Source organism: Pezoporus flaviventris, unplaced genomic scaffold (genome assembly GCF_033815535.1).
Source record: "Pezoporus flaviventris isolate CSIRO_AGI_PZ_B2104156 unplaced genomic scaffold, CSIRO_AGI_Pfla_v1 ptg000059l, whole genome shotgun sequence".
Lineage (NCBI taxonomy): Eukaryota > Metazoa > Chordata > Aves > Psittaciformes > Psittacidae > Pezoporus > Pezoporus flaviventris.
In genome coordinates this window covers 1,639,903-1,666,963 of record NW_026892607.1, presented here as the reverse complement: position 1 = coordinate 1,666,963, position 27,061 = coordinate 1,639,903, and the positions used below count along the sequence as shown (strand labels likewise).

Here is a 27,061-nt window from a genome sequence, read left to right as displayed (position 1 = left end):
CGTACAGCTGCCTGTACCTGCAATCACTATATAAATCACACCTGAATTAACTAGTCTTTAAACATCAGAACATGGAAGGTACCATGTTCTGTTTCAGCTGAATTGAAGGGGTTGTCGCTTAAGCACGAAACGCTGCACCTTTTTCCATGCAAATTCCCTCTGAGTGAAGCCCTTACTGCTTTTACAAACTATTGCAGTAATGGGAATGGCTTCTTCACCTACTTTGTTTTCTCCCGAGGGAATAAAATCTTCAGGAAAACCCATATTTGGCTCTAAAGCAAGTAATTTCTGGCTAGCTTATGTGTTCCACACAGGTCGCACCCAACTCTGCACTACAGCAACAGGTAGAGTTGTTATGAGATGCTGTAAAGAGGTTGCCATTTACCATTCATTCATTTCCTGCTATTTAACCAACATGTACAGAAGCATTGCTCTGAACTGCATTTAAAGCAAGAAGGTAGAGGGTTCCCCCCCCCCCCCGCAAGCACAAAACATACCTGAATATGTTAATTTGAGCTCTTTAATGTATATACAAATGTTTTAGACCAGTCACAATTGCATTGAGTATATACTGTATTTACAAAAATTACAATAATTTAGTCAAACAGTAAACCTGAACATTGATAACCTCTGTCACTACCAGATATGACAAGAATTTTTATCGTTAGTTAACTATTTTGATATACGTACATCCTAATACTTTCATGCATCCATAAAAACATTAGGGATGGAAGTAATCAAAGCTGAAGTGGGGTAGGGTTTCTTTTGGTAGATAAAGTTTAATGATGGACTTGTGTTTTGTGAACGTGTGAGTATCCAGAGTCCTGTGCCATGACCAACTCGATACAAAGCTACTGTAGTTTTCATCATTAAAAAAGGACGTTATAGTAATGAGATCCTTTTTATTATATAGGCATAGGTCACAATATCTACAAATGTGAATGAGAAACAATAAACCAACAAATCACAGGAACATGATTCACATTCCAGTTATCTCTTTAAATAAGACAAGCACATACTGGATCAAAACATTAATAAATAACATCCAGTTTGTTACTATTATCTTAAGGTCTTTTATATAAAAGGAGACCTATGTGTTGGTTTCACATTTTCAGTTAATGGTAGTAAATAATGGACCAGTACAACAAAAGGATGGAGTTTTATACAGAAAGCAATGTACTTGGACACACTCTTTGCAGTAAGTTTTGCCACTTGAAAACAGAAGTGCAACAACAAGTGGATTGTCTTTAAAAACCAGCAGCTTTAACGACTCGCATCAGATGGCAACCTGTTCCTTAAGCAGTAAATACAGATTATTTCCTGCCCATCTTCTGAATATACCTGCCCTCTCAAAGCTCAAATACAGATACAACGTGTTGGTAAATAAACTGCTAGCTTTAGCTATTCTACAAAAGGGGAACGCCAAAATTTGGGGTGAAGAGTGTAACTTTCTGTTTAGCTAGGAAAGATGCTTCAGCTTTAGCATCAGAGATATTTTCTTGTGATATTATTGCTTTGGTCCAATATAAACTTTTAAGAGAATCAATTTGCACTGTATTTACCTCAAAAATCAGACCTGGTCCACAGGTATCTACAGGACAGCTTGTACACCATGATCTGAAAAGTGAAGTTAACAACAGACTGCATCCTTGCCAAGAGCCTTGGCCAAGTGCTCTGAAGCTGATAAAGGCATAGAGGTGATACAAGTGGGCTGGAAAAAGCCTTCCGAATCCTCAGGAGGGGAAGGAAGTGTGACCTATAGGCTGGGAAGTTCCTAGAACTGTGCAGCAGAGTTTTAGTTTGGTATTTCTTTTGTTTGATGGTTTCAAGCTACTGATGAGAACTTCCTGGGAAATGCAGTACATACTTATTCCTCACTTTTACAGTGAGGATTGTGATTCAACCTTCCCCTGTCAGAGGATTCGCCCCCTAAACCTGCTGTCTGACAAATGAACAAGGTACTGTTTAACATCACGTACTTGCTGTTTAACAGCCACTTGCTCCATAATGCTGAGGAATCTCTTCCGCACATTTCACTGCTGGTTTGTGAGGTGAAGTACAATAGTAACGTAAAGCAGCATTCAGGGGGCACTGATCTAACCCAGGATTCAGCTTTGTCTCTACTCAGGCATACAACACTATATGGATAATTAAGCAGCAAATGGTGACAGTCAGAAGTGTGCCTAAACCACATCTGTACACTTACATTTGATAAAGTCGGATCCAAACCTAGGATGGAAGTACACTGAAGTTTAGGCTTCACCACCAGTTGTTGAACTTAACTGAAGTGTTGCCTTATCACAAAGAAAAAAAGTAGGAAATTCAGCAGCTACACTGTGCTGGAGACAGAACAATTCTGCCTTACCCCAGAACGTGTTCTGTCTCCCATCACTTGAATCCAAAGAAAAATAGAAAAAGTTACAAGAAACTGTAACCCCGTGGCTCTCCTAGGGCAAGCCAGGTGGCTAGAGTTCCTCTGAGCTCAGGATTCTTGGTACAAGTATAAGGAAACCTTCCTCTTGTTCTTCATGGTAAGTATTAGGCTCTTAGTGCTCTGAAACTTCCAAATTTCCAGCCAGAGTTTGGTTGATCTGCAACATTTGTGACAAGAGACTATATAAGCACTAGCACAGGTCTGTGTGGAGACTGAGAAAGTACCTAATACAAGGGTTTTTGTCCTTGGTTTTCAAATTCTGACCAGGCATCATTTAGCTCCATAAATATCATCTTTGCATATTGTTCATATGGCTGCCCAGTAGCCTGGAATGAAAGCAGAAAGAGGGATATCACATCTATCAAATCAGACTACAGAAGGTTGACATTTGAGCAGCGAGATTCTCAAGCAGTCATCATTTACTTCCCACAAATGGTTTTCACTTTGACAACAATAAGCTATCATTGAGGGCTGCTTGTTCCCCTTAAGAATTTCTTGGCTTTTCAGCTCCTCGGAGTTGACAACCCTCAAGCATGATAAAACACTGCACTCCTGAGGCAAAACAGTTCAACCTGGGCTCTGCAGGAGGCATTTTACCTGCACGGAAGGCAAAAAGCTGCAACCTGACACCGTTCCTTGATAAAAGCAGCGTTCCTGCAAGCCTCTGGGCAGCCCACATCCTTTTAAGCCTTGCCCACTCTCCTCAAACCCTCAGAACCTCCAGTTCCTCAAAGGTGGAAGCCTCATCATCACCACAGGGTTTCCCAGGTGGCATCATTGCCATCTGGTTGGCAAGTGTAAGCAGCAAGGCCACCAGCCATGGGCTGGGGAATCAGATAACCCAATTCTTCCATTTTAGACATTTGATTTTAAGACCTCTGTCCTTTCATACGACTTTATCACACCCTCATTTCCTTTATCAAGTGCCATATTATGGGCTATTGCTCATCAGCAGTATGGCTTGTAGTCAAAGTGAAGGCGACAAAAGCTGACGATCTGAATCTGTTGCTTGGAGCAGCATGTGCCAAGCACAGTCTTGGGGCTGGAAGTGGTTATGGTCCTCACCCGTTAGAAACTGGCAAAAAACTTGAACTACTACTTTCTATAAAGCTGTTTGCACAGATAAATTAAGCAGTCACATTAAACTCTCTGTAATTAAGACAACAATGACAATATCTGATCAACGCAGGAGCAGGAAAACCTTACCTTGTCAGGATGAACGACAAGCACTGCCCGCCGGTAGACCTTCTTCACTTGCTCCGGCGTGACCAGGTCTGCCATACTAACAGGTTTCCACTTGGTTTCTCCTGCCCATAAGACTGTATGCATTGTGGACAGCAGAGCTCTTATATTTCTCTCCTTCCCTTCAATCCATTCCAAGATCTGGAGAGAAGAATGTGATTCTTAATTTACGCCTTAGACTTTTGAGTTGGACAAAAGTTTCTTCATTTGAATAGCAATGACTCCAAGGGGCATCTTCGGTTTCTTTCCAAGCTTTAGAAAAGCTTTGGAAGATACCTGTCAGTCTCTACTTTGCCATTATTTTTTATATCACTGCTTGAAAGTTAAGACATACCATAAGCAACATCCCTGCTAAAAATACCAAGTTCGCAACCCTCAGGAACAGTCATAAGGTGGAATAGTCAAAAGATAAATGAAATGTTTAACTGTGTGGATCTTCAGCAAGCTTGATTGCACACCTACAGTAAGCTCAACTCGAACTCTGGATGTGGATCTCTTCAGTTAAGTTCTTCTAAAGATTCACATTAAGACTGGCTTCAATACAAAACCTTTCAAGCTCTAAGTCAGAAGCTTCAAGTCTCTTCACATGCCTGTCAGCTACCTGCAATCCAGCAGTCCAATAAAGCAATAGGTAATCACTTTCCTACATGATGTAGTCCCTCTTAGCTAATGGCTGAAGAAGGAGAGGAGGAGAGGGAAGTTAATGTGAAAACCAAAGAGTGAATAGATTTAACAGCTCCAGGCTGAACTGAAGCGATTCTATGAAATAAAAGGCATCAGAGCAAAGGGAATTATATAGGGAAGGGAGAATCAGCTGGGTGCTTCAGTGATTCAGCAGCTTGCTTGGGGGGAAATGCTGCACACATTAAGCAACACCACATGAATTGCTGAAGTTGTACTGCCCACTCGATGGCCTGACAGCTGCCCACTTGGTTACAAGAGGCTGACGTCCGTGTTCAGCATGGATGCTGGCCCACCCTTTCTAAAGGTTAAAACCTTTCCACAAGGTTAAAAACTAAAACATTCATTTATTCTGTTCTATAGAAGTTCGCTTGGGCTTTTCCTCTCCGGTCTGTATCCTTCTGTAATTATAATTCCTGGTTTCAGACTTCAAACATCGAGCAGGACAGAATGAATTTCCTTCCCTTCATAACAGATCTGTAGCTTGGCAATTCATTGAGGAGAGATGAGAGAATTCCAAAGCAGGCAAGATTAATGAGATGGAGGATTAGTTCAATTAGCTGTGCCTGCTAATCAGGGCTGGAGTGCTGCGGAAGACCAGCAGCACTGACAGCAACACTGGGCAAGCCATGGTTTGCCGCAGTCTGCTTTAGGACAGAAACGTGAGCTTGCAGTTTTAAATCCATTCCAAAGGATGCTCACATCTCCAGGGAAAGCATCAGAAATATATGAACAAACAGCAGCAAGTTCCTGCTTTCTGCCCCAAAGTAATCTCGTAATGGGGAGAATATCCTTCATTTCACCAAAACCAGGACTGGCAGAGATGGTCCCTCCTCTTTTATCTGGTTTATTTGTGAGAAGCTATTTCACAAGAGAGTTCCTAAAAACATACCTCTTTTCCTAAGTAGCATCTCTCGTTCTGATGAGATAGAGGAGATTCTTCCAGATATCTCCCAAAACCTGCAGTTCCTGCCTTTGTCTTTCCGATCACACTAGTTCATTGCTGTCTGGCACACAAATGGATAGCACAGCAGTGTGTGGTGCTATTGAGTATATTAGATAGCTCCTTTATGGAAAGCAAGCATGAGAGATAGCACGTGGTCTTTGGGATCCAGCAATGCTGTGGAGCCTGCACACTGAAGTACTCAAACAGTAGTTACTTAATTGGACACCTACAGTAAGCTCAACTAGAACTCTGCTGTGGATGTGTATCCTTTGAGTTAAGGACCATTGTCACTAAGTGATCTGAGAGATTAGCTGCACCATGTGCAGGATGGCTGGTGCTTACTGTCCCCTCCACCTTCCAAGCAAGGTCCAGCATGATGAGAACAAAAGACATGTTAAATGACTGTAAGAGCACAAACAAGACTATTCTTTACTTTTAGTTTTTCAGGGTCCATCTCCTTCGCCATTTCTTCTTTCCTCATCTCAGCTATTGTTTTGGGGCCCTTCTTGTCCTTGTGAGCATTAAATCCTTGACCAGATAATAGATCTTCAAAATCTGCAGACACTTTTGGTTTCGCATCTTGAAAACCAGAAAGATTTGGAGACGTTATCACAATACAGTTTATTTAACACTGCTTTTCTACCTAAAGCCACCCCCCAAGACTTAACACTATAACCATCTCCCAGTGCTAATAAGTTTGCAAGAGACCTACAGGTTAAGGTTACTTTTGAACTATTATTCATAGAATTATAGAATCCCAGACTGGTTTGTGTTGGAAGGACCTTAAAGCTCATCCAGTTCCAACCCCCTGCCATGGGCAGGGGCACCTTCCACTAGACCAGGTTGCTCCAAGACCCCTCCAGCTGGCCTTTGAACACTGCCAGGGATGTGAATCCCATTTGGAATTGAGAATGTTGGAAATATTAGCATACTTTAGAGTATAGGACAGTAGAACTGGGGTTGAACTTTATATATCGAATCAAATGATCAGCATGACTTAGGTGCTTAGACCCTGACCTGTTAAAGTGTTTAGCATTAAAGCAGTATTAGAAGGAGGCAACCTTTTGGATGCTGATCTCTGAAGCATAGAATCATAGAATAGTTAAGGTGGGAAAAGACCTTAAGATCATCCAGTTCCAAGCCCCCTGCCATGGGCAGGGACACCTCACACTAAACCACATCACCCAAGGCTCTGTCCAACCTGGCCTTGAACACTGCCAGGGATGGAGCATTCACAACCTCCCTGGGCAACCCATTCCAGTGCCTCACCACCCTCACAGGAAAGAATTTCCTCCTTATATCCAATCTAAACTTCCCCTGTTGAGTTTTAACCCGTTACCCCTTGTCCTGTCACTACAGTCCCTAATGAAGAGTCCCTCCCCGCATCCCTATAGGCCCCCTTCAGATACTGGAAGCTGCTCTGAGGTCTCCAGGCAGCTTCTCTTCTCCAGGCTTACCAACGTTAGCAGGTCCTTTCCCCCGTTCGTTTTGTGCCCCCGGCATTGCTGAGAAGCTCACGTTATAATTGGGTTTGTTCTGGGGGGAGGCATGAGGCATGCTTGGCTGCGCTTTGGGCTGTGCCTGCTGCCAGCCATAGCCAGCTCCTTGCTGCCAGCCGCTGCCACCCATGGGCTGGGGAGAGGGTTTCTGCGGCGACGGGGGGAATCCTCCACCCATGCCCGTCGGCGTGGTTGGTTTGCTGGCGAATGAAGGGCCACCTGCAGGGTACAGGGAAAGGAGTGACAGTGGGCATCAGCACACAGGATACTGACTGGTCTTCTGAAAGGGGAACCTGAACAAAATCCTCCATGCAACTGGCTTCTGCTACGCGCAGCCAGCTGGGAACCCAAGCTGTTGTGGCTGTACCCTGGTGCAGGGTAATGTTACTTTTGAACTATTATTCATAAAATTATAGAACCCCAGCCTGGTTTGTGTTGGAAGGGACCTTAAAGCTCCTCCAGCTCCAATCCCTGCCACGGGCAGGGACCCCTTCCACTAGAGCAGCTTGCTCCAAGCCCCTGTGTCCAACCTGGCCTTGAACACTGCCAGGGATGGGGCAGCCACAGCTTCTCTGCACCCTCCAAGGGAAGAGCTTCTGCCTAAGAGCTCATCTCAGTCTCCTCAACCTCGGGCAGGTTAAAGCCATTCCCCTTGGCCTGTCCCTACATCCCTTGTCCCAAGCCCCTCTCCAGCTTTCCTGCAGCCCCTTCAGGCACTGGAGCTGCTCTCAGGTCTCCCCTTCAGGAGCCTTCTCTTGTCCAGGCTGCCCCAGCCCAGCTCTCTCAGCCTGGCTCCAGAGCAGAGCTGCTCCAGCCCTCGCAGCATCTCCATGGCCTCCTCTGGCCTCGCTCCAACAGCTCCACGTCCCTCTTGTGCTGCTGCCCCTGATCTGGATCAGGGCTGCAGGGGGTGTCTCCCCAGAGCACAGCAGAGGGGCAGGATCCCCTCCCTGAGCTGCTGCTCACGCTCTGGGGGTGCAGCCCAGCACACGGGGGGGGGGGTGAGGGGGGTGGGGGGGGTGTCTGGGCTCAAGCTCACACTGAAGCCAGGTCACTGAAATGGTCTATCCTGTGCTGATGCTATCCCACAGAGGTGGCATTTCAGCACTTTAGGGGATGTTCCTCTGGCTTAGTCTGTGGTGGGAATTATGCAGTCTTAACGTTTTATTATTTGAGACTAACATTCACATTCAACTTTGAGCTCTAAAACATGTCATGGAAACTGGATGAAGTGCTTTTGACTCGGGCATGAACAACAGAAACTGCGGTTAAATATCCTGTGGATGCCAATTTTTTGTTTTTAAACTCCCTAACTTTGCTAGAGAACACATGTTTTAAAAGCACCTCAATGGCTCCGACACAGGTCTTGGCTGACTTTTTATTTTGCTCCTGCAGAGCAGCTCGTGTTCCAGCAGAGGGAACTGGGAAACCTAATTCCAGACCCATGCTGGTACTGACGCAAAGGGGAAAACAAACATCGGATAAAACCACAGCGGCTCACAAAGAGCTGAGGGAAGGGACAAGGGGAAGAAAAATCTATTTATCAGAGAAGCGGAGGTGTTGGGTTTTAAGGAAAACTGCAATTATTTCTCAGATCTGCCTTTTTAACACGGGGGATGAGGATTTGCTGATCGTTTTGTGACAGAAAAGACGCTTGCCTAAGCAGCCAAGCACACGGTCTTTTGTAGCCAGGTACAAAGGAAATGGGGTCAGACTCCACTAAGAATAAGAGGCAGATTAGTGAGGTTCTCTGATTTCCTCACAAAGGGCAAAAATGAATCAAGTCTAGAAGGAAACAATTCCTCAAGGACCCCAGTGGCTTTGAAGAGCCAAAGTTCCCTCCCAGGCACTGCTCCAAGGTGTGTAGCAACAGTTCTCCAGTTAAACGCAGAGCATCCTTAGCCAGAGACTGTTTAGACTTAGCAGACAGAGGTTAAGCTTTGCAGTTCCTATTGTCTACTGAGGTCCTAGCAGATTACTGAGAGGCTTTTTAGTGGTGGATCAGTCAAAGCATAGATTTGTGAGAGCTTACAGAGAATCAAGCAGAAGGGAAATCTTCAAAGCAGCACTGGTGTACAGGTCAGTTGAGAGGACCCACAGAGCTCTTTGCCACACACCCCAAGCCGCTCATCCTATTTCTTAGAAACAGAGCTGAGCATTCCTTCTTTAGTTTTAAATAGGGATGCAAACCTGCTAAACTTGCTCCAAGGGTCCCCAGATCAGCAAATGGATCCAGTGTTTGGGGTTTAGGCTGATGGGTGGGAGTGCTGTGGAGGGATCCCGTAGGACTGGTGGCAGCTGACTTGCTTCCCATTCCTAGACCACCTTAAAGAGAAAAAAATGCATATATAAAAGAAAAAAATAACTCATTTTTTACCCCTATTTTACATGACTGCAGCTCAGTCACATGATGTTGGAAGATTGCTGTTAAAATTGTGTACTACTGTCATGTTTCTAAGCAGTCTCAACTCAGTGTTGCTCCAGACTAGTTGCACACCCACTTACAATTAGGCTCAGCAACAAGAATGTTCCCTCGACTGTCTGCAGTGACAGGGTAATTATGACAAATTAGTGTGTTTTAAGATTCAAGAGCCTTGGGGAAGCAACTTTAGTAGGACATACATATTCTCCCAAGACTAGAATCATGCTATTATTTAGTGGCATCCCAGGAATGCATAGCGCTTCCCAGGTGCTCCTTGTTGCTCTACACTGGAATGAAACACACCTACATACACCCTCCCCAAGCACTTGTCCTGCTTCAGGCCCTGGTTTCTTGAGGAAAGAAACCCAGATTTTCTTTGGAACAGGAAGAATTTAGTCGTTTTTAGCCAAATCCTCACCTGGATGACTGGGAGAGCAGGACAACAGGCTGAGATAAGACAAACCTTGACTGAAGTTATAGTGTATTAGTCAAAGTGGTAAGCAGTGGAAAGATTCTCTGCAGTCACTGGTTTCTGCCTGTCTTCTCTCAGGGCTCTTTAAGGGTTTTTTGTTAAACACCCTGAATTTTTAGGATACATACCTGGTTTGCTGGGCCAATCCCAACCACCGGAAACATCTGGTTGTATGGAAACCGTTGGTGTGCTAGAAGCTAAGCAGAGTGAATACACATAAACATCTCGAAGCAGTACAGGAAAACCAACACAATCCAGTGTCCATGAAAAGCATGGGGCAAGGAGCAGGAGAGACAGTATTATGGCCATCTACCATTTGGTCATTAGAAGTTAACTTCTCCCCCATAAGGGCATTACAAATTTACTGGGGTTTTATTGATCTCATATTGTACAGAGGTAAGTGGGGAAGGACACAGACTTACAGCATTCATTTTATGATAGCTTTGATCAAAGGCTTCATATATTCATTTATAAAAACCTTATCACCAGAATAACACACGGGCTTTTGTGTTTGAGAATACATCTCGACCCAAGGAAATAAGCTACACATAAAGGGCAAGGATGGAGAAAAAGCAGAGCAGCCCACATAGATGTAAAGCAGAAAGAACACACACAGTCCTTCCTTTAACCCCATATCAAATAAAGCCTGTACATCCATGCAGTTCACCCTGCTGGCTTTTCATTATCCACATACACTAGCACTGTAATTGAACACTGTAATTGACCTCATCACACTGGGATACCACTTGAAATTCCTTTCATTAGCACAGCCAGCTCCAAGTGTGACCCAACCTTATTCACAGAGTTAATATCCAGTACCCGAGTTTGGCAAAGCAAGGATGTGAGCAGTGCCAGCAGCACGCCAGTTCCCTCCTGTGTCATTTTGGCTTTCCAACAAGACTGTTGCGTTCAAGGGACACGTGTTAAATGATCAGACAGCAAATTCATAACCGAATTGTGTTTCAGAGAAGGTTATAACATTAAGTTTTGGCACAGGAGGAGAAGAGCACAACTGAAGAACATTTCAAACCAAGAGAAGGGAAAAGTCCAATAAAGAAATAAATAATCCTCCTCTTCAAATAAGTGTCAAATTCAACTGTGAATTTGGCTGAGGTTGCTAGCACATCTAAAGAAAACAGATGCCTGTATCTAAGTCACCAAAGGATGCGTGTTTTCTCTAGCAGGCTTAATACGCCATGCTCTGTTTAGCGCAATTAATGGTAGTTTGGTTCAAATGAGACCTTATAACCACAGGAATATGCAGGCAGACATTCGTCATCATCTCTTTTTTCATGAATACAAATAGCTTATTAATTAAGTATAAGACTTGAGTGAAACTAGTCCCGTCCTACCACACTTCGAGTTATGAATATGCTTTAAGTCTGGAGACAAGAAAAGCTCTTTCCTGTTTAGTGGGGTTTCTGTGGTTTAGAGTCATTTTATGGTAAGCATCAGTCTGTGCTTAATGGCTGCATCACTATTTAAAAGCAGCATTTCCCATTTACTTAAACACACTAGAAAAGCCTCACTTTCTTACCCATATGAAAGGGATCGCTGTGCACAGTTGGTGAAGGACTTCTTGTTGCTTGAAGGAAAGGATCACCAGGGACAGCTGATGAACCAAGGAAGGAACCCAGGAGGTCTGGACCAGTTTGCTTAGGGCTACTTCCAAACGGATCAAAGGCAGTGGCTGTGAAAGCATGTTTGAGAAAACTAAATCATTAACTCCTATAATGAATGGGCTTCAGGGAAAAGACACTGGTGTGTGGAGAAGAAAACCTAATACCCGCAGACACCAAGTAGGAGACAGCATGTGACTGTGGGAGAGCAACTGGAAAGTATCGGGAGCCCAGCCAAATTCATGGGGACCTAGAGAGCTGCACGACATGGTCACAGCAACACATCTGTTGAGCCCATCTGTCTTTTCCAAGGAGAGGAGCTGAATTTCAGAGGGGTCAGAGCAAATATTTAGATGCTTAGACACTGCATCTAAGTTTCAACTTGCACGTACTGCCAGTATGTAAACGGATGGTGAGGGACAGCCCAGAGCTTGGAGTCTGTGCCCTGTTGTAATTCCTGCTTCCTCCCAAGAGCTGAACGCAGCCCAAGACGATCTGAGGCTGTCAGAGCTTACACATGTCAAGGGTAAAAGGGTCATGTTTTAGAAATAGCTTTAGAAAACACTTGTTACAAAAATCCAGCTCCTTCTCAAAGTCTTTCCATCAATTTGTTTAGTGTCTTTCACATAAAAAACCCCAACAACAGAAGAATCCACTATGAAGCCACTCAAATTCTTACTTGCCAACAAGTTTAAAGAACATCCTGAACAGAGATGCAATATATGCTACTGCAAGAGAGACGCAATCCTGCAAAGCTCTGCGTTGTGTTAATGCTGTCTATTACTCATTACTTATATTATCCATTGTTTAGGATACTTAATTACTAGTCTTCACTTATCTCTCAAGGTTTTATTCTTGCTTTCCTGGGTTGGGACAAAGCCAGGACAAAGCTGTATGAAACCTTCCCTTTCCTTTCAAGCACCAGTCTGGCTCTGCAAAGCTCAACAGCAATATCCAGAAGTCTCTTCCTGATATTGTTGCTGCATCTCTGCCTTGTATAACTCTGAGACCGAGCATACAACTGCCACAGCATGAACCTTCTCTATATACAAGTGGCTTGATTTCTCACACTGAAATCTGTATTCTTCTCCCCTCTCCCTCCTCCAGTCCTCAGTGTTCATCTCTTCTCTCCCTTCACAAGTCTCACTACAAGTAGGTTATAATTGCTCCTGTCCCTTTTGCTCTGATAAAGACCACAGACAAACCTCCCCAGGCTTGCGGGGGTTCTTTAGTCTAACTATGAACTTCATTTCCTTTCCAACCCCAACTATTCTATGACTCGGGAAGAGTCTTCAGAAGCTGGCTGAGGGCCATCCTGTGGTAGGTGCTACTGGTGTCAGCCCCAAGGGAATCTGAGCAACTTGGATAGGGCTCTTCACCTGCTCACTTACCAGTGATTTTCACTTGCTCTCCTATATTCACTTAACTCCCCTCCCAAATCCCTCTTTCCAATATCTGTTCAACCACTCCTGCCAGCCTGATCTCCATCTGTCTTGGAGGAAACGAAAGGCCTTCTCACATTGCCGTGGTCTGCAGAATGACCAGAAACAGCAAAACTGTGTAGCCTTATTTCAGAGCCCAGGGTCAGTATCACAGCTCCAAAACCCCTAAAGTTAAAGGGAAAATCAAATTCAAACTGCTACGGGTCTACCCAAAACCTAAGAGGCTCCCCAAATGCATTATTGGACACACAGCCAAAGCAAAACTGATGATCTCTGATAACTGATGCTAGCGTAAGGAGCAGCCAAACGCTTGGGCGAGCTCCAGCAGACACTTATGGAACAAACTAGAGAATGTGCTTTGTATTCTCAACTGTGAAGATGCACCAACTCTCCTGTCACAGAGCAGAGGAGCTGGCTGGGCTCCTGGGATCCCTCACAGCTCTTGTTTTCATGTCATGAGCGTACCAAGAGGAATCCAACAGCCCGGAGCACATCACCCAGGTGGGATTCCCAAAGCACGTGCCCCATGTCACACATAAGGAAGAGCCACCATTACCTTCTCCTACCCTTGGGGACGGGGATGGGGATGCTGAAGCTGCGGAACGCCGAGGAGTTGACTGCACAGATCCCGGTCCCCCCACATGGAAGACCTCCTCAGCAGCGGGTTGTCCACTTTGGCTCTGGGAACTTGCCCCACCGACCCCAAACAAATCATTCAGTAAGTCTGAGTTAGAGGGGGCAGCCGTGGGCTGTGAGGGAAAGCTCTTGCTCATAGGGCTGCCATCCAGGCCCAGCAGGTCCACGTCTTCAGGTGGAGGCGGTGCTGGAGGCTCCTGCTGTTTTTTGCTGTGTTTTGGGGTGCCGTGAGGCTTGTCACCGCTGGCATTACTGTGCTGACTGGAAAGGGACAAGAGTTCGTCATCGGACTGCTCGCTTTCCTCGTGCACCAGCGCTGCGCGATCCTCTGAGGTGGGGTGAGAGCTGCTTTTGTCAGATTTCTGATCTAAAGGATGGGGGGAAATGAAACGAGGTAGCCGTTAGCGGTGTCATCACAAAGGTCCTGTGAAAATCAGCTTGCAAGCAGAGCACAGAGCTACTGACAACATCGTAGCAGCCTTTTGCTAGGTCTTAAAATGAGAGTCCTGCGCAAAGATTGAGGTCTTTCCTGGTTTGTACTGTAAGGAGCCAGCTTTAGTGCTCAGGAAACAGAGGCAGATTAATTGACTCTCCTCCTGAAGAGCCAGCAAGTGTGATGCCCAGAGATACAAACTGAAGGAGTTTCTGGGACAGGACCAAGCATCCAGCACAGATCTCCAGCCATGCCTTAAAATCCAGGCAAAGCAAGGCTCACTGTAAGGGAGCAGTGACATAAATCACCCTCCTAGCTGTGCCCACAAGGATCTCTCACACCAGGTTCCGACCTAATGTAATCTACACAACGTTCCTGTGTAGCCCCGATACTGGAGGAGGAATGCTGCATTTGGCAGTGCTATTTTCAAGGTGCTCAGCACTATTTGGGAGGTTGTGAATGCTCCATCCCTGGCAGTGTTCAAGACCAGGTTGGATGAGGCCTTGGGTGACCTGGTTTAGTGTCAGGTGTCCCTGCCCATGGCAGAGGGGTTGGAACTCTATGATCTTCAGGTCCTTTCCAACCCTAGCTATTCTATTCTATGATTCTATGATTAAATGGCCTCGGACAAATGTTCTTGGTGCTACATTCTCCTAGCATTACATATAAAGTGCAACATTAGGAAAAAGATGGGTTTAGCATCAAAAGAGGCTTCAGGCAAAGCTTTACACTAGAACTGTATCAATAATTGTCATATACAGCACAAGCAGGCAGTGGCTGAAGAGGACACTGGAAGAAATTCATTCCCACTCCATTGCAACACAAGGGTGTGACCAGCACTTCACCATGATCTAATGGGAAAGAAATGCTACAATCAGACCCTTCAGCCCCACTCTGTGCTCCAGGGAGGGGGGGGAATAAGTTGTTTGTCTCGTTTGAAGCAGATCTTGCTTTGAAGCCCAAGTGTGCATACCTTGCCAGCTGAGAGATGAGAAGAATGCACTCTGTCCAACGTTTCTTATGTTATCCTGGGGTGAATCAGTGGGGCCTCTACCTGCAGCACAGAGTACCAAATAAATCAAATCAAGCAAAGCAAAGTTCAGCATGCAGGGAAGCACTGAAATGGAATGAACCTATGCAGCTCTTACCTGCCAAAGCAAGAGTGTCCTGATGCTCCTGATGAGAGGAGAAGAGAATGGTTGGATTGATGTCTTTCGTGGTGAAGTTCTCCCAGGGGGGAGTTAATTCGGTTTGTCTATCTGTAGACTGTATTTCTATGTCCAGTATAACATGAAAGAGCTGAGGATATTTGTCTGGGGAGTCACAGGCATCCAGTTCAGGCCTACGTGGGGACAAGAGTTGTACAGTTAAACAGGAAAGGATATTTCTGTACAGCTATATAAAGTCTTTCCATAGATGCATGAACACAGACTTTTCACATTTCATCGGTGAATATTCTCCTTCAGACTTGCTTGGGCTTTCATGCTTCAGGGTTTGACTAATGTTCTGCTTAAAATACTCACTTGGTGAATTTTAGTGTGGTTGTTCCCAGGGCTATGAAGCCAGTATGAAACTGAATTTGGAATATCTGTGTGTTGGTCATCTGCAAAACAACATAGAGCACCAGACTGAACAAAGGCTTCAATTCATGAAATTCAGATAGTGCATAGAAGATACAGACAGTTAAGTCTACCTTACTACCAGTTACTACACAGACTAATCATAACTTCCACAAGTTAACTCATTCTGCTTGCTCAACAGAAAGCAGAGCTTTTCCTTCTCAAACCCAAATGTTCCATCTGCCTTAAACCTTGCTTCTGCTGCTTCCACAACACCAGAATGCCTTCACAGCCTTCAGGAATACGCCTTCTTTCCCTGCTTGTCTGTGTTTCTGGGATCTACTTGACACTTAAGCAGTTAAATAAGACCAGTTTCTGTTTCCACTGACAAAACTCGGTTCTGCCCTCACATTTTGTGCTGGAAGTCACTACAAATTAAACAGATTATTTCAGCAAGTGAGTCACCCCTCCTCACTGCACAGGTTAATGGAGCAACGCAGTGTGTGACAACTATGGAGGCAGGCTTTGCAGGTCCAGGTCTTCTAGTCTGCATTTCCCCATTCCTTTTCCACAATTACACAATTACAAGAGCCAGAGAACAGCATGTTCAGGTCCATCTCAAAGCCTAGAACAGCACAGACCAATACCCATTTTCACTTTCAGTGGTGTTACTATATTACGTGAAGGAGACATCCGGGTGTGCTCACTCCAGCACTCCACTGCTCTCACTTCTCAGTTTCTTTCTTCCATTTCTTTGATCTGCCAGAATGAAGAGGCTTTCTGGCTACAAAGAGGGTGGCTGTCTGACCAGCCTGCAGCTTCAGTGGTCTTTCCTATCCCCATGTCTTCTGCAGGAGCTGTAATGATCATATACCCTATCAGTAGACACCGTTTCCACAAAGAGAATTCTCCATATGCAGTTCTATGTTTTCCCTTGGCACTGCTCAAATTTGTGTTATGCCTACTGTCAAGTAAGGCACCTTTCATCACAAGTGCCCCATGCATCTTTAGGCCCCATATTTAGCTACATTGCCTCTACCATGCAAGAGAAGATAAACTCCTACTTTTGCTTGAAGGCGGCCCCCAATGGTTGATCTCATATGATAGACAGAAACAACAACATCTCCATGGACAGTGGCTCCCAGTGGAATGAGGACTTTCCCTTCTTGCACACGGTATTCCCTTTGAGGGGAAGAGAAGGAAATCCACAGTTAAGCTCCCTTCCACAGTGCCTGGAATTAACACCTGGCAACAGAGTGAACATAAAAGCCATCATCTCCTTCAGACCATGGTGCATGCAGCGCCCCGCTTAGCGTTAGGCTTAGTTGAAACAGAATCGTGTAACAGGGGAAATCAACACAGCACTGAACTATCCCTATGAAGATATCCCACCACAGGACAACTTCAGGTTCAATCTGCTAGTTTATTTCATTCAATTCACTGAAATGAATGAAACAATATTTGCCCTCCTTCATTTATCAGGCAGGCTGGCAATGACTACAGCAAAGCCGTAAGACATGACAGCAAAACCAAAGCCCCAAAGCCTCGTGGAATGAGGTTCCTAAGGATGGCAGGAGATCACAGCAACTCACTTCATTCTTTCATACTCCTGGGAAGTGGTAAGGATCCTGGTTTCTCCACTGAGAATGTCACAGAAGGGCCGGCAGCCGTTCCGTTGCTTGTTGAAACAGGGGACCGGGCTGAGGGTGACCGACTTGATAGTAAGTGGTTTGCAGTGAGGAATGACGGGCTTGTCTGCTATGAGATCACAAATGTACCCTATGTATCTGCAGACAGAGAAAGCCATTACTGAAACCTCCATCCCAGGTGACCAGTGTTCATTCTGTACTTGAAATCTACCTTGAAATCCAGTGGAAGTGTGACCCTCACAGTTCCATAACTGGAGTTTCCATGGACTCAACAAAACCTGTGCTTCTATTTGTGTTTAATTCCAAGAACTGGAGCTCAGGAGGAAGGAAGCTGGCCTTTAGCTCTGAGCTGAAGACCGTTTCTCCTCGCCTTTTAGGAGAGAAGGTGCTGAGCAATGGGTTTTTCTGGTTTACCAGTAGAAGTTTGCCTGCTATTGTACATGCCCACAGCCAATAAATTACTTTGTTAGCCATGCACTGAAGGATCATCATTACATACATAACACTATATCTTTGGTTTGCTCTGACAGGCAGCTTTCCCCCTACTTAATGGATATTGTAAAGAAGACAGTTTTACAGTGTAAACTGCTATGAGGATGAAGCTGATGCTGAGAGAGGGATTCACTATAGGTTTGTCAGCTTTCCTGAACCGCTGAGCAAAGCTATTGCAGTGCTTGATTTTGTTTGTTCCATTATTGTTATATCAATGGAAGTGGCCACAAACATTAGTTAGGACCTGTCAGAGCTAAGTACCATGGCTAATGCATGAGGTCTGCTCGTGCTGCAATAGGAATTCTGGGGTTTTCAGTCACCTCCTGCCAGTGCCTCCAGGTTGGTCTGGGTGGACAGGCTGGGGCACGCAGCATATACACCCTGCAGGTCATATGCATTATTCTATATAATAATAGAATAACTCTATTATAGAGTTATTATATATATCTAGAATAGAATAATAGAGGTTGGAAGAGACCTCTGAAGATCATCTGGTCCAACTCTGCTCAGAGCAGGATCAACTTCAAAGCTGTATCTCAGAACTGGACTATGCTGCTGGGGGTGATACCCAGCCAAGGACCTCCAAGGACAGAGACCCCACAGTCATTCTGGACAAGCTGTTCCAGTGCCTGATTGCCACCTTACCACTGATTTCTGGGGAACAAAGTGAAATCTGAATGCCTATCTCAGCCTAGGGGCTGGGAACACATTGCCAGAACACAGACATGTGCTTGGGCAGTTTTCAGTGTGAGGAATATAGCTCTTTTGCACAGCATTTAAGCAGCATACACTACCTCCTGTGAGATGGCCACAGTACAATTCCAGGTCTCTTTGTGTTCAGCAACTGCATAGCAGGGCCTGGATTAGAGAAGAGGTGACAGAAACAGAACATCGCACTGACCAGGACTGCTGATGCTGCTCGGCCGTCCTGTTAAGGAAAGGGCAGGGGGAGGAAAACGTCAAAGACATCCTTCAAATTCCAACAGAACACTCTCTACTCTTCCTTAAAGCACATTAAATCATTTCTCCAGAGAGACTAAGACGGGGACCACAAGATGAGGAATTTTCAGTGCTGTTATTTAGTGCACAGCATTACAGTGAGTGGCACGATGCCTGGGTCAAAGGTAAGGGAATACCCAGTAAAGAGCCAAAGACTTGTTTTGAAAGGCCACAAGACCATTTTTATCCACAAACGTTGGTGTTTCATGGGTGCTCCCAAGCTGTGATACTGTAATTATTCAGACATAGGCCTGGAATGACCACAGGGGTCAGAGCACACCATCCCATGGCTGCAGGCTGCCGTCTAATAGGAATTTAACAGGGAAGAGATCACTAACAGAAAAACCCAGCCCAAGGCTCCCTCACCCAAAACACCTCCTCAGCCCTCAGCCTACAGGTTGCTCCTGAGCAAGCCTGTGATTTCTTTAGTGTGATGATGGGGAAAAGTATGTTTGCTGAGATAGATTGATAGACCAAAGATACAGCAAGAGCAGGGGAGGATCAAAGCACCCCCAGTGCCCCGAGTCCTGCGATACCTAGGGACATAGGCAGTGATCAGCCATATGGACCAGCTCTGGCAAGCCAAACAAAGAGAAAAAGCCCTTCCACCAGCTTCCACCAAAACCCTGGTCTGATGACTGCTTAGTTTCAGATACACATTCATGGCAATGGCTTATTTCAGCCACCTTTGAGGCACTCCAGACATAACGTGGGATTTACCACACCAGAGCTGACCCAGACTCCAGTAACCTGCTGAGCCTGAGCACATGCTCAAGGTTAACAGGGTTTAGCATGAATCAATTGCTTCTGAAAAGCTCTCTCAGGTTCATATAGAATCATAGAATAGCTTGGGTTGGAAACGACCTTAAGATCACCCAGTTCCAACCCCCCTGCCACGGGCAGGGACACCTCACACTAAACCGTGTTACCCAAGGTCTTGTCCAACCTGGCCTTGAACATGGCTTCTGCAGGCTTCTGAGGAAGTGTCAAAGAGGACTCCCTGTCCTTTACAGCATTATCCTGATCTTCATTGCTCAAAGGGCACTAGGAGAATTGATTCTTGAGCTGCATTTGCAGGACTGAAGCATCAAATGCATCTTCAGCTCTGTTGGAATGGAATTCACATCCCATAGCCACTGGCTGTGCTATTCAAGGCAGAAATGCCAGACTCTAGTTTGGGATCAGTCATTTCCTCTGTTCCTTCCAATTTACACTGGTCGGCAATGACAGCCTCCTGGAATTAATTTAGGCTCCAGGAACAAAGCAGAGCTTCCCTTTTGGGTATTACTGTCGATACTGAAGGTAGCGTGGAGTACATTACATGTTAGTCACACAGAATAGCACCACTAATGCATCCCATCTGCACATTGCCCAGTACTGAGTGATCCTTATGGGGGGCATATAGAAACCATTCCAGCTGTGGGGCAGAAGGAGGAGCAGAAGGCTACTGATTGGACTTCTTCAGCCACGCCTGACAAATACAGATAGAATCATAGAATCATAGAATAGTTTGGGTTGGAAAAGACCTTAAGATCACCCAGTTCCAACCCCCTGCCATGGCCAGGGACACCTCACACTAAACCAGGTCACCCAAGGCTCTGTCCAGCCTGGACTTGAACACTGCCAGGGATGGAGCATTCACAACCTCCCTGGGCAACCCATTCCAGTGCCTCACCACCCTCACAGGAAAGAATTTCCTCCTTATATCCAATCTAAACTTCTCCTGTTTAAGTTTTAACCCATTACCCCTTGTCCTGTCACTACAGTCCCTAATGAAGAGTCCCTCCCCAGCATCCCTATACCCCCCCTTCAGATACTGGAAGCTGCTCTGAGGTCTCCATGCAGCTTCTCTTCTCCAGGCTGAACAGCCCCAACTTCCTCAGCCTGTCTTCATACAGGAGGTGCTCCAGCCCCTGAGCATCCTCATGGCCTCCTCTGGACTTGTTCCAACAGTTCCATGTCCTCTTTATGTTGAGGACACCAGAACTGCACACAATGCTCCAGGTGAGGTCTCACAAGATCACAAGAGGCTTCAGCAATCCCAGCTTCCCAGTTTGACAGAATTCCCAGCTATGCTTTTTCTCCCTAAATTCCACCAGTAACCTTCAGTCCAGAGGCTGCACTTTGTGACTACTCACAGTAAAGTGCAAAGCCACAGCAGGCTGACAGCTCTTATGGTCAGTTGTTCCACGAAGTTCAAACCTTTTTGCTACTCATCACTTCTAGTAGCTCGCTGCTGGAATGACTGTGACCTCTCTTGCTTTGCATTCCTGCTTTTCTTTAGTGTTGGGTCTTCCAGCTTAGCTATGCAGCTACACAAGGAAGATTGTGTCCCTTCCTGTAGTAGTGCCTTTTACTACATTTCTTTTCCTTTTAGAAAGTCACCATCCTTCTACACAGACTGCAGACGTGCAACATGCAGTACGACTCCTAGGTCTAAAAATGTGGTTATTTTCAGGTGTACTTACCATGCAGTGGATGACACACACGTTTTTGGGGTTCTGCTGTAGCCAGTTGTGCATGTTCTTACAGACAGCATAGAGGTTGTGCAGACTGGGCGCTTGCCGCACTGGCCAGCTACATTCAGATACCTACAGGAATCACAGCATGAACAAAAGATGCTCTTCCTCAGAGCGTGAAGCAAGGCATGCTTTGCTTTTACAGTGCTTGCTGCCGAGAAACATACTCCTCTTTTACAATCTATGTGCTGGAAACCTACTCCATCTTTTCCCCTGCATAATTCTGCTCTGTGACTTCCAGAAGAAGCCTCACTTAATAACATGATATTGATGTATTGTCACTGAGAACACACTTGTCAAATCCACATTCCAAGTCAGATTGTCTTGAGGGGCTTTTCATAACACTCCAGCCTTGCAGCGGCGCATCGATTTCTGCTCCGAAGCCTTTGTACAGCTTGTCCCTAAAAACTAGGGCTGTTTTTCAGAGGATACTGAGCATCTGTTGTTCTCAGTCATTTGGTGTCAGAGGATTTTCAAGCCCAATTTGACAGATATTAGACTGATGAAAGGGAAACTTCTGTTCCATAAAATACCGTATCTGAGTAGGTAGAGTTAATGTGTGAAGAAATGGATTACTTTGAGCTGAAACCCACAAATCCTAAAGTGTCTAGCTACCAATAAAGTGTCTCGTTACTAATAAAACCCTAATGGTCTAGTTACTATTCATCAGTGTGCTAGTTTTGAGTCATAGCACTTATGTCAAGAACAGCCCTTGCAGTCTCACGCAGCACATCAACATCAAATGGCCTTCCACAGCCATCTCTGTTTCATCTGATTTTAATTGAAGTATCTTTTTTTTCTTAAAGGCATTTCTGGCTAGAAGACATTCACAGGAGAAACATCATGGAGCTTGTTCTCAGGCAAAGAATTGGGTCTCTCTCAGCCAATGTGTGGATCCTGTTTAATAAGACCCGGGGGCAGGAGGAAGGTGGTTTGCCCAGATGTTCCTAAACAGCCATATGGATCTCCATACCTGACCGCTTCATCTCGCAGAGGAAGCAAGTGCTCCGGGTTTCCTAAAACATCTCACAGCAGAAACAGGAATCCTGACTCAGGGATCAACTAAGCTGTGTTGTCCCAAACAACATTTCCAATGACAAGCAGAGAACAGAGGGACAAAGCAAGCAGGCAGCACTGCCTAGCCCAGCACATCCATCCCCCCTGGCAGCCCATTTGAGCTGGAGAAGCTCTGCTTAGAATTTGGGAGATTCTTGTCTAATCCAATATCTAAATAGGTATTTGCCTACTTGCTTTTTACACTCAGGAAAGCTTCTGGTCTCCACAATACACTGAAATGTAGTTGTTGGGGAGCTTCTACAGTGCTCAACAAGCACACAAGTCAAACCATGCGCAAGCTCTGGAAGGCATTCCCTAGTTACCGTCTCTACATTATTGTACTCGTCCCTCATCTTCTCCTGTCCAAAGAGCTGTGTTTCATTTCATTCTTTCTGTTGAACACACTTGATTTCCCCTTGCCTTTACCTTGTCTGTGCATTTTCAGGGAGGGCTGAAGGGGCACAAAACACCCTAAGGTTCACTATGGGGTAACCCCCGGCACAGGAACAGCTTTCTGTTCCACAGACCTGACAGGGTATGCACTGCTGCGTTATGGGACCGCTGTAAAACCTGAGGTATAGACTGACCATAAACAGTTATTCTTTAACAGAACCAGACTAATTTATATTAGCACACCAGTCATTTTACATCAGGCACGAGATTCACTTGCAATTAGATCACTAAACCACAACTCAGATTCCAAGTGGCTGCTAGAATTAACGTGACCAGTGACCCTTTCACTGATGATCTTCTGAACAGATATCATGACAGCACACTGTCAAGCATCTGGAAAAGCCATTATCTCTTACCAAGTAAATAATATACATTTACCAACAGCCCATAATTATGTATTTACTTTGCCTATAATTACCCATCTGATTGCTGGTTCACAATTAGGAAATCAAATACACATTATGGAGCACAGCATGTATTTCAAACAAAACCTCACCACCACTCATGAAATGCAGAACCCCAGCCTGGTTTGGGTTGGAAGGGACCTCAAAGCTCCTCCAGCTCCAACCCCTGCCACGGGCAGGGACCCCTTCCACTAGAGCAGCTTGCTCCAAGCCCCCGTGTCCAACCTGGCCTTGAACACTGCCAGGGATGGGGCATCCACAGCTTCTCTGGGCACCCTGTGCCAGCGCCTCAGCACCCTCACAGGGAAGAGCTTCTGCCTAAGAGCTCATCTCAGTCTCCCCTCTGGCAGCTTAAAGCCATTCCCCTTGGCCTGTCCCTACATCCCTTGTCCCAAGCCCCTCTCCAGCTTTCCTGCAGCCCCTTCAGGCACTGGAGCTGCTCTCAGGTCTCCCCTTAAGGAGCTTTCTCTTCTCCAGGCTGCCCCAGCCCAGCGCTCTCAGCCTGGCTCCAGAGCAGAGCTGCTCCAGAGCAGAGCTGCTGCAGCCCTCGCAGCATCTCCATGGCCTCCTCTGGACTCACTCCAGCAGGTTGAAAGAAACCTTACAGGAAAGTAACAGAAATTCTTCTAGAGCTTTGGAAATAAGCAACCAATGCCTGTTTTATCACTTCAGCAGTAGGGCAGCAACAGCCCAGCAAGGATGTGACCCATGGGGGATTTTGAAGTTTGGTTTTGTTTAACATTATATTTGAGTTCTGTGGTTTCAAACTGCTCACACTTCATCAAGCAGACAAGAGCTCTCCTCTCCTGCCGGGGAGGCAAGGCAGGGAGGAGAACAGAGAACAACCAGATTGCAGTAGCAGATTTAGCGTTCATAGTCCACTCTTCTCCTCAATAGACTGGGCACCTGAGGCTTTACGACGTGCTCAGCCACATCTGAGCAGGAAAACAGCCCACCAGAACATTAATTCACCTCCCTCCTGTGTCACTATGCAGCAAAGTGACCTACCTGCATCACAGATTGGGTTGGGTTGGAAGGGACCTTACAGCTCACCCAGCTCCAACCGCCTGCCATGGGCAGGGACACCTTCCACTAGAGCAGCTTGCTCAATGCCCCATCAAATTAAAAAGCCTTTCACTTCAAAGAACAAGCGTGTATCTTAAAACTTCAGCTCAGCTGGCATCCTCATCCAAAGCAGAAAACGCTCTGCACAGGCTCTCACCTCCTTCACAGCCCATTAGTATTTTTTGCAATATAGATGAAGTTCAAACTCCTATGTATAATTGTTTCATGCTTCACCTCATGCACTGCATTGGGCACATTTCATTTTCCTGAGAAATACTTGGAGCCAGTATTTCCTAGTCCATAACCTGAAAGTACAATGTTTTATTAAGAGATGCATCATTTTCCTTCTGTGTGTGTCAAGGCAATAACTTACAGAGCACCTCATCATGCTTTGAGAGCGACACACAAAGCCATCTGTTAAGCTGTTGGGTAGGGCAGGAGACAAAGCACAGGGGATGGAAGACTTATGGCCAGGTCAAGCAATACACCAACAGATGTTTAATGCTGGGCTTTCAAAACTAGATCTGTCCTCCTCCTCCCAACAACAGCAATGCACCAGACCCAAGCGAGACTCGAGACTCAAAGCCCTTGATACCTTTTGATAACTCTTTCCTGTTCATTTATTCATATTTGAAGTCATGGCTGGTTCCTGACTGCCACTGAGAAATTAGCTTCAAGTGTGAGTAAGTGATTTCTGGTGATCAGAGCAGTCGCTGAAGATAGATACAGATATACCTCAAATTACAATTGCATTAGGCTTATGCTGCATGAGGGTCGCTTACCCTGACTGAGGGTTAAGCCTGGCAACTGCAGTTGCCCTTTTTTTGTTGAAGGCAGTAAGAAATAAGAAACTAAAGGGAGGAATCATCATTCCCTTGTGGGAGAGGGGAAGAACAGGAAGTTGTCTGAAAGATTAGATCTAATCTTGCATTTCACCAGCAGTATTTCATAGGGATCTCCTCTAAAAGCCATTAATGAACCAGAGCCTCGCAGTGATCCCATATGCTCTTCTGGTTTTAGAGAAGGAAACTGGGGCAGAGCATGGAGGTGGGTTTTGAAATCATACATTAGTGGAAGAGCCAAAACGCCCTTAGATCCAGTTTCCAGCCCTGTGTTTTGCCTGCTCAGGGCTCCTTCTTGATCGAAACAACTGAAGGACTGCTCAACGTGAAAATAATCTACTTGCTTTTATTGGTACTTTCTTCCAAAGCTCTTGCATTTGACTCCTGACATCTATGTAGGAGCCAAGAGGCAGCACAGGTTCAACTTAGTGCAATGCCACTTACTCTAAGAGGCTCCTAACACAAGCAACATGTCCTGAACTTTCAGGCTCTTTAATCCCTGAGGTCCCAGACATCATAGAATCATAGAATAGTTAGGGTTGGAAAGGACCTTAAGATCATCCAGTTCCAACCCCCCACAGAAAGGACCACATCATACAATTCCCTTTTCATCTCCTTACACTTTGCCATGCTAGGACAGACCTGGTGCCCCTTTTCCTAAGGGCTTTCGCCCCTGCTCATGTTAACCCGACAGAAGACACTCACCCGGTTGTGGAACTTGGCACTGCGATAATACTTGGGTGACAAGTTGAAGACGGTGTAATGGTCAGGATGTCTGGAATCCAAGAACGTCCGGACATCTTCGATGTGGTTCCTGAATCCCAGCTCAACGCCTTCAGCCGGAAAAGACATCACTGGAAAGGCAGGGAGAAGCCAGGCTGAGCATGCACCGAAAGGTGCTTATGGACTTCTGAACCCTGGAATACTACAGGTTGTATTTATCCACTAAGCAGTACTTACCTATGATTCTGGAGGTAATGTATGAAATATCTAGCTCCCCCTTGGTGTAACTAAAACAAGACAAAGTAGGAGAAAGTTGTTATGCTCGTAGTTACACAAGACAGCACATTACAGGAACCATGAGAGTGTTTCCCCACAAAGATCTCCTTATAACACAAGGAAAGAATGATCTTAAACCCGATTCTTTCTTCTTTGTCATTATTCCTTAAGCAGCAAACAGCTTCGTGCAGACAGTGACCCAGCCTTCCCTGCAACGTACGCAATTAACTGGATGCAGAAGCTGCACACAAGGTCCCTTTTCCCCTCTGTCATTAATTTCCAGCGCCAGTTTTCAGGAGGAATCTCTAGCAGTCTGCCACTTTGCAGATGCCTCAAAGCCTCGCAGGTCTTGTATGCATTAAGTTCCTTTAATTTACTGTAGCCGCTATCCCTCAGAGGCGGGTAGAGTGCCAAGAACAGGGAATGATGCCAGCAGAGGTAAAACAAAGCACCTCAGCTCTTTCTGCAATTCAAAAGGTGGCTTTAGTGAAAGCGATGGGTGCATCAGCAAGCAGAGCCTCCTTGCACAGCAAAGGGAGGGCACAGAACACAAGCCAATTCTCAGTAACAAAAGATTCAAGTGGTGATTGAATAGATACGCTCCATAGAGGTCAGTGAAGGAATAGGAGACCAAGTGCTCCACGTTCACTGGGGGGGCCTTTTCCAGGTTTCAGGGTGTTGATGCTCACTTACTAAGAAGCTTAGATACTTTACTTTGGTTTCCCTGCTTCCTTGAGGCCAAATAGCAACAGTGAGACAGAATCAAGTCACTTGTGATCGTCCCCTCCTTCCTTCATAAGGTTAGCTGGAAGCTGTGCTGTGCCAGCTCAGACTGGCACTATGCAGCTAGAGATTTTACCTGCATTAGGCAGCTCAAGCTGTACTGTACCTGGCAACAGACTGCATGACCTTTGAAGATGTATCTTTCAGGGTATCCTTCAGGTTATCCTTCAAGTTGCTGAAGAGTCTCCCTGCTCCTCCTTTGACCATATCTAGCAAGCCTCCCCCATAGCTGGACTCCATGTCTGGTGATGAGGCACCTTCAAGGACAACAAAACCAAAGCCAACATCACTTACTTGCAACAAACCCACTGAGCCAACAAACCCACTGCTCTGTCCAGACCAAACGTATTCACATAGGGCAAATAAGTTCTACTTATTAAAGTCATAATTTTCCAGAGATGAGAGAAGGCCCATC

General features: G+C 45.6%; 1 protein-coding gene across 2 annotated transcripts in view; it reads right to left on the bottom strand.

Moving 5' to 3' along the window:
* Window positions 1–506: 506 nt before the first annotated feature.
* DNAJC6 (DnaJ heat shock protein family (Hsp40) member C6) overlaps window positions 507–27,061 on the bottom strand; it is a 44,212-nt gene continuing 17,657 nt past the window's right edge. For both annotated transcript variants that reach the window (XM_061469680.1, XM_061469681.1), the window contains 18 exons: window positions 26,753–26,903; window positions 25,825–25,874; window positions 25,570–25,718; window positions 20,994–21,116; window positions 18,321–18,454; window positions 16,978–17,172; window positions 16,450–16,567; window positions 15,350–15,429; window positions 14,975–15,168; window positions 14,800–14,880; window positions 13,314–13,760; window positions 11,234–11,386; window positions 9,825–9,893; window positions 8,993–9,127; window positions 6,761–7,021; window positions 5,737–5,882; window positions 3,641–3,817; window positions 507–2,760 (listed from right to left, as the gene is read on the bottom strand). In XM_061469680.1, the coding sequence (XP_061325664.1) occupies window positions 2,659–2,760; window positions 3,641–3,817; window positions 5,737–5,882; window positions 6,761–7,021; window positions 8,993–9,127; window positions 9,825–9,893; window positions 11,234–11,386; window positions 13,314–13,760; window positions 14,800–14,880; window positions 14,975–15,168; window positions 15,350–15,429; window positions 16,450–16,567; window positions 16,978–17,172; window positions 18,321–18,454; window positions 20,994–21,116; window positions 25,570–25,718; window positions 25,825–25,874; window positions 26,753–26,903 (2,765 nt within the window). In that variant the 3' untranslated portion in view covers window positions 507–2,658. The remainder of the gene's footprint in view (window positions 2,761–3,640; window positions 3,818–5,736; window positions 5,883–6,760; window positions 7,022–8,992; window positions 9,128–9,824; window positions 9,894–11,233; window positions 11,387–13,313; window positions 13,761–14,799; window positions 14,881–14,974; window positions 15,169–15,349; window positions 15,430–16,449; window positions 16,568–16,977; window positions 17,173–18,320; window positions 18,455–20,993; window positions 21,117–25,569; window positions 25,719–25,824; window positions 25,875–26,752; window positions 26,904–27,061) is intronic.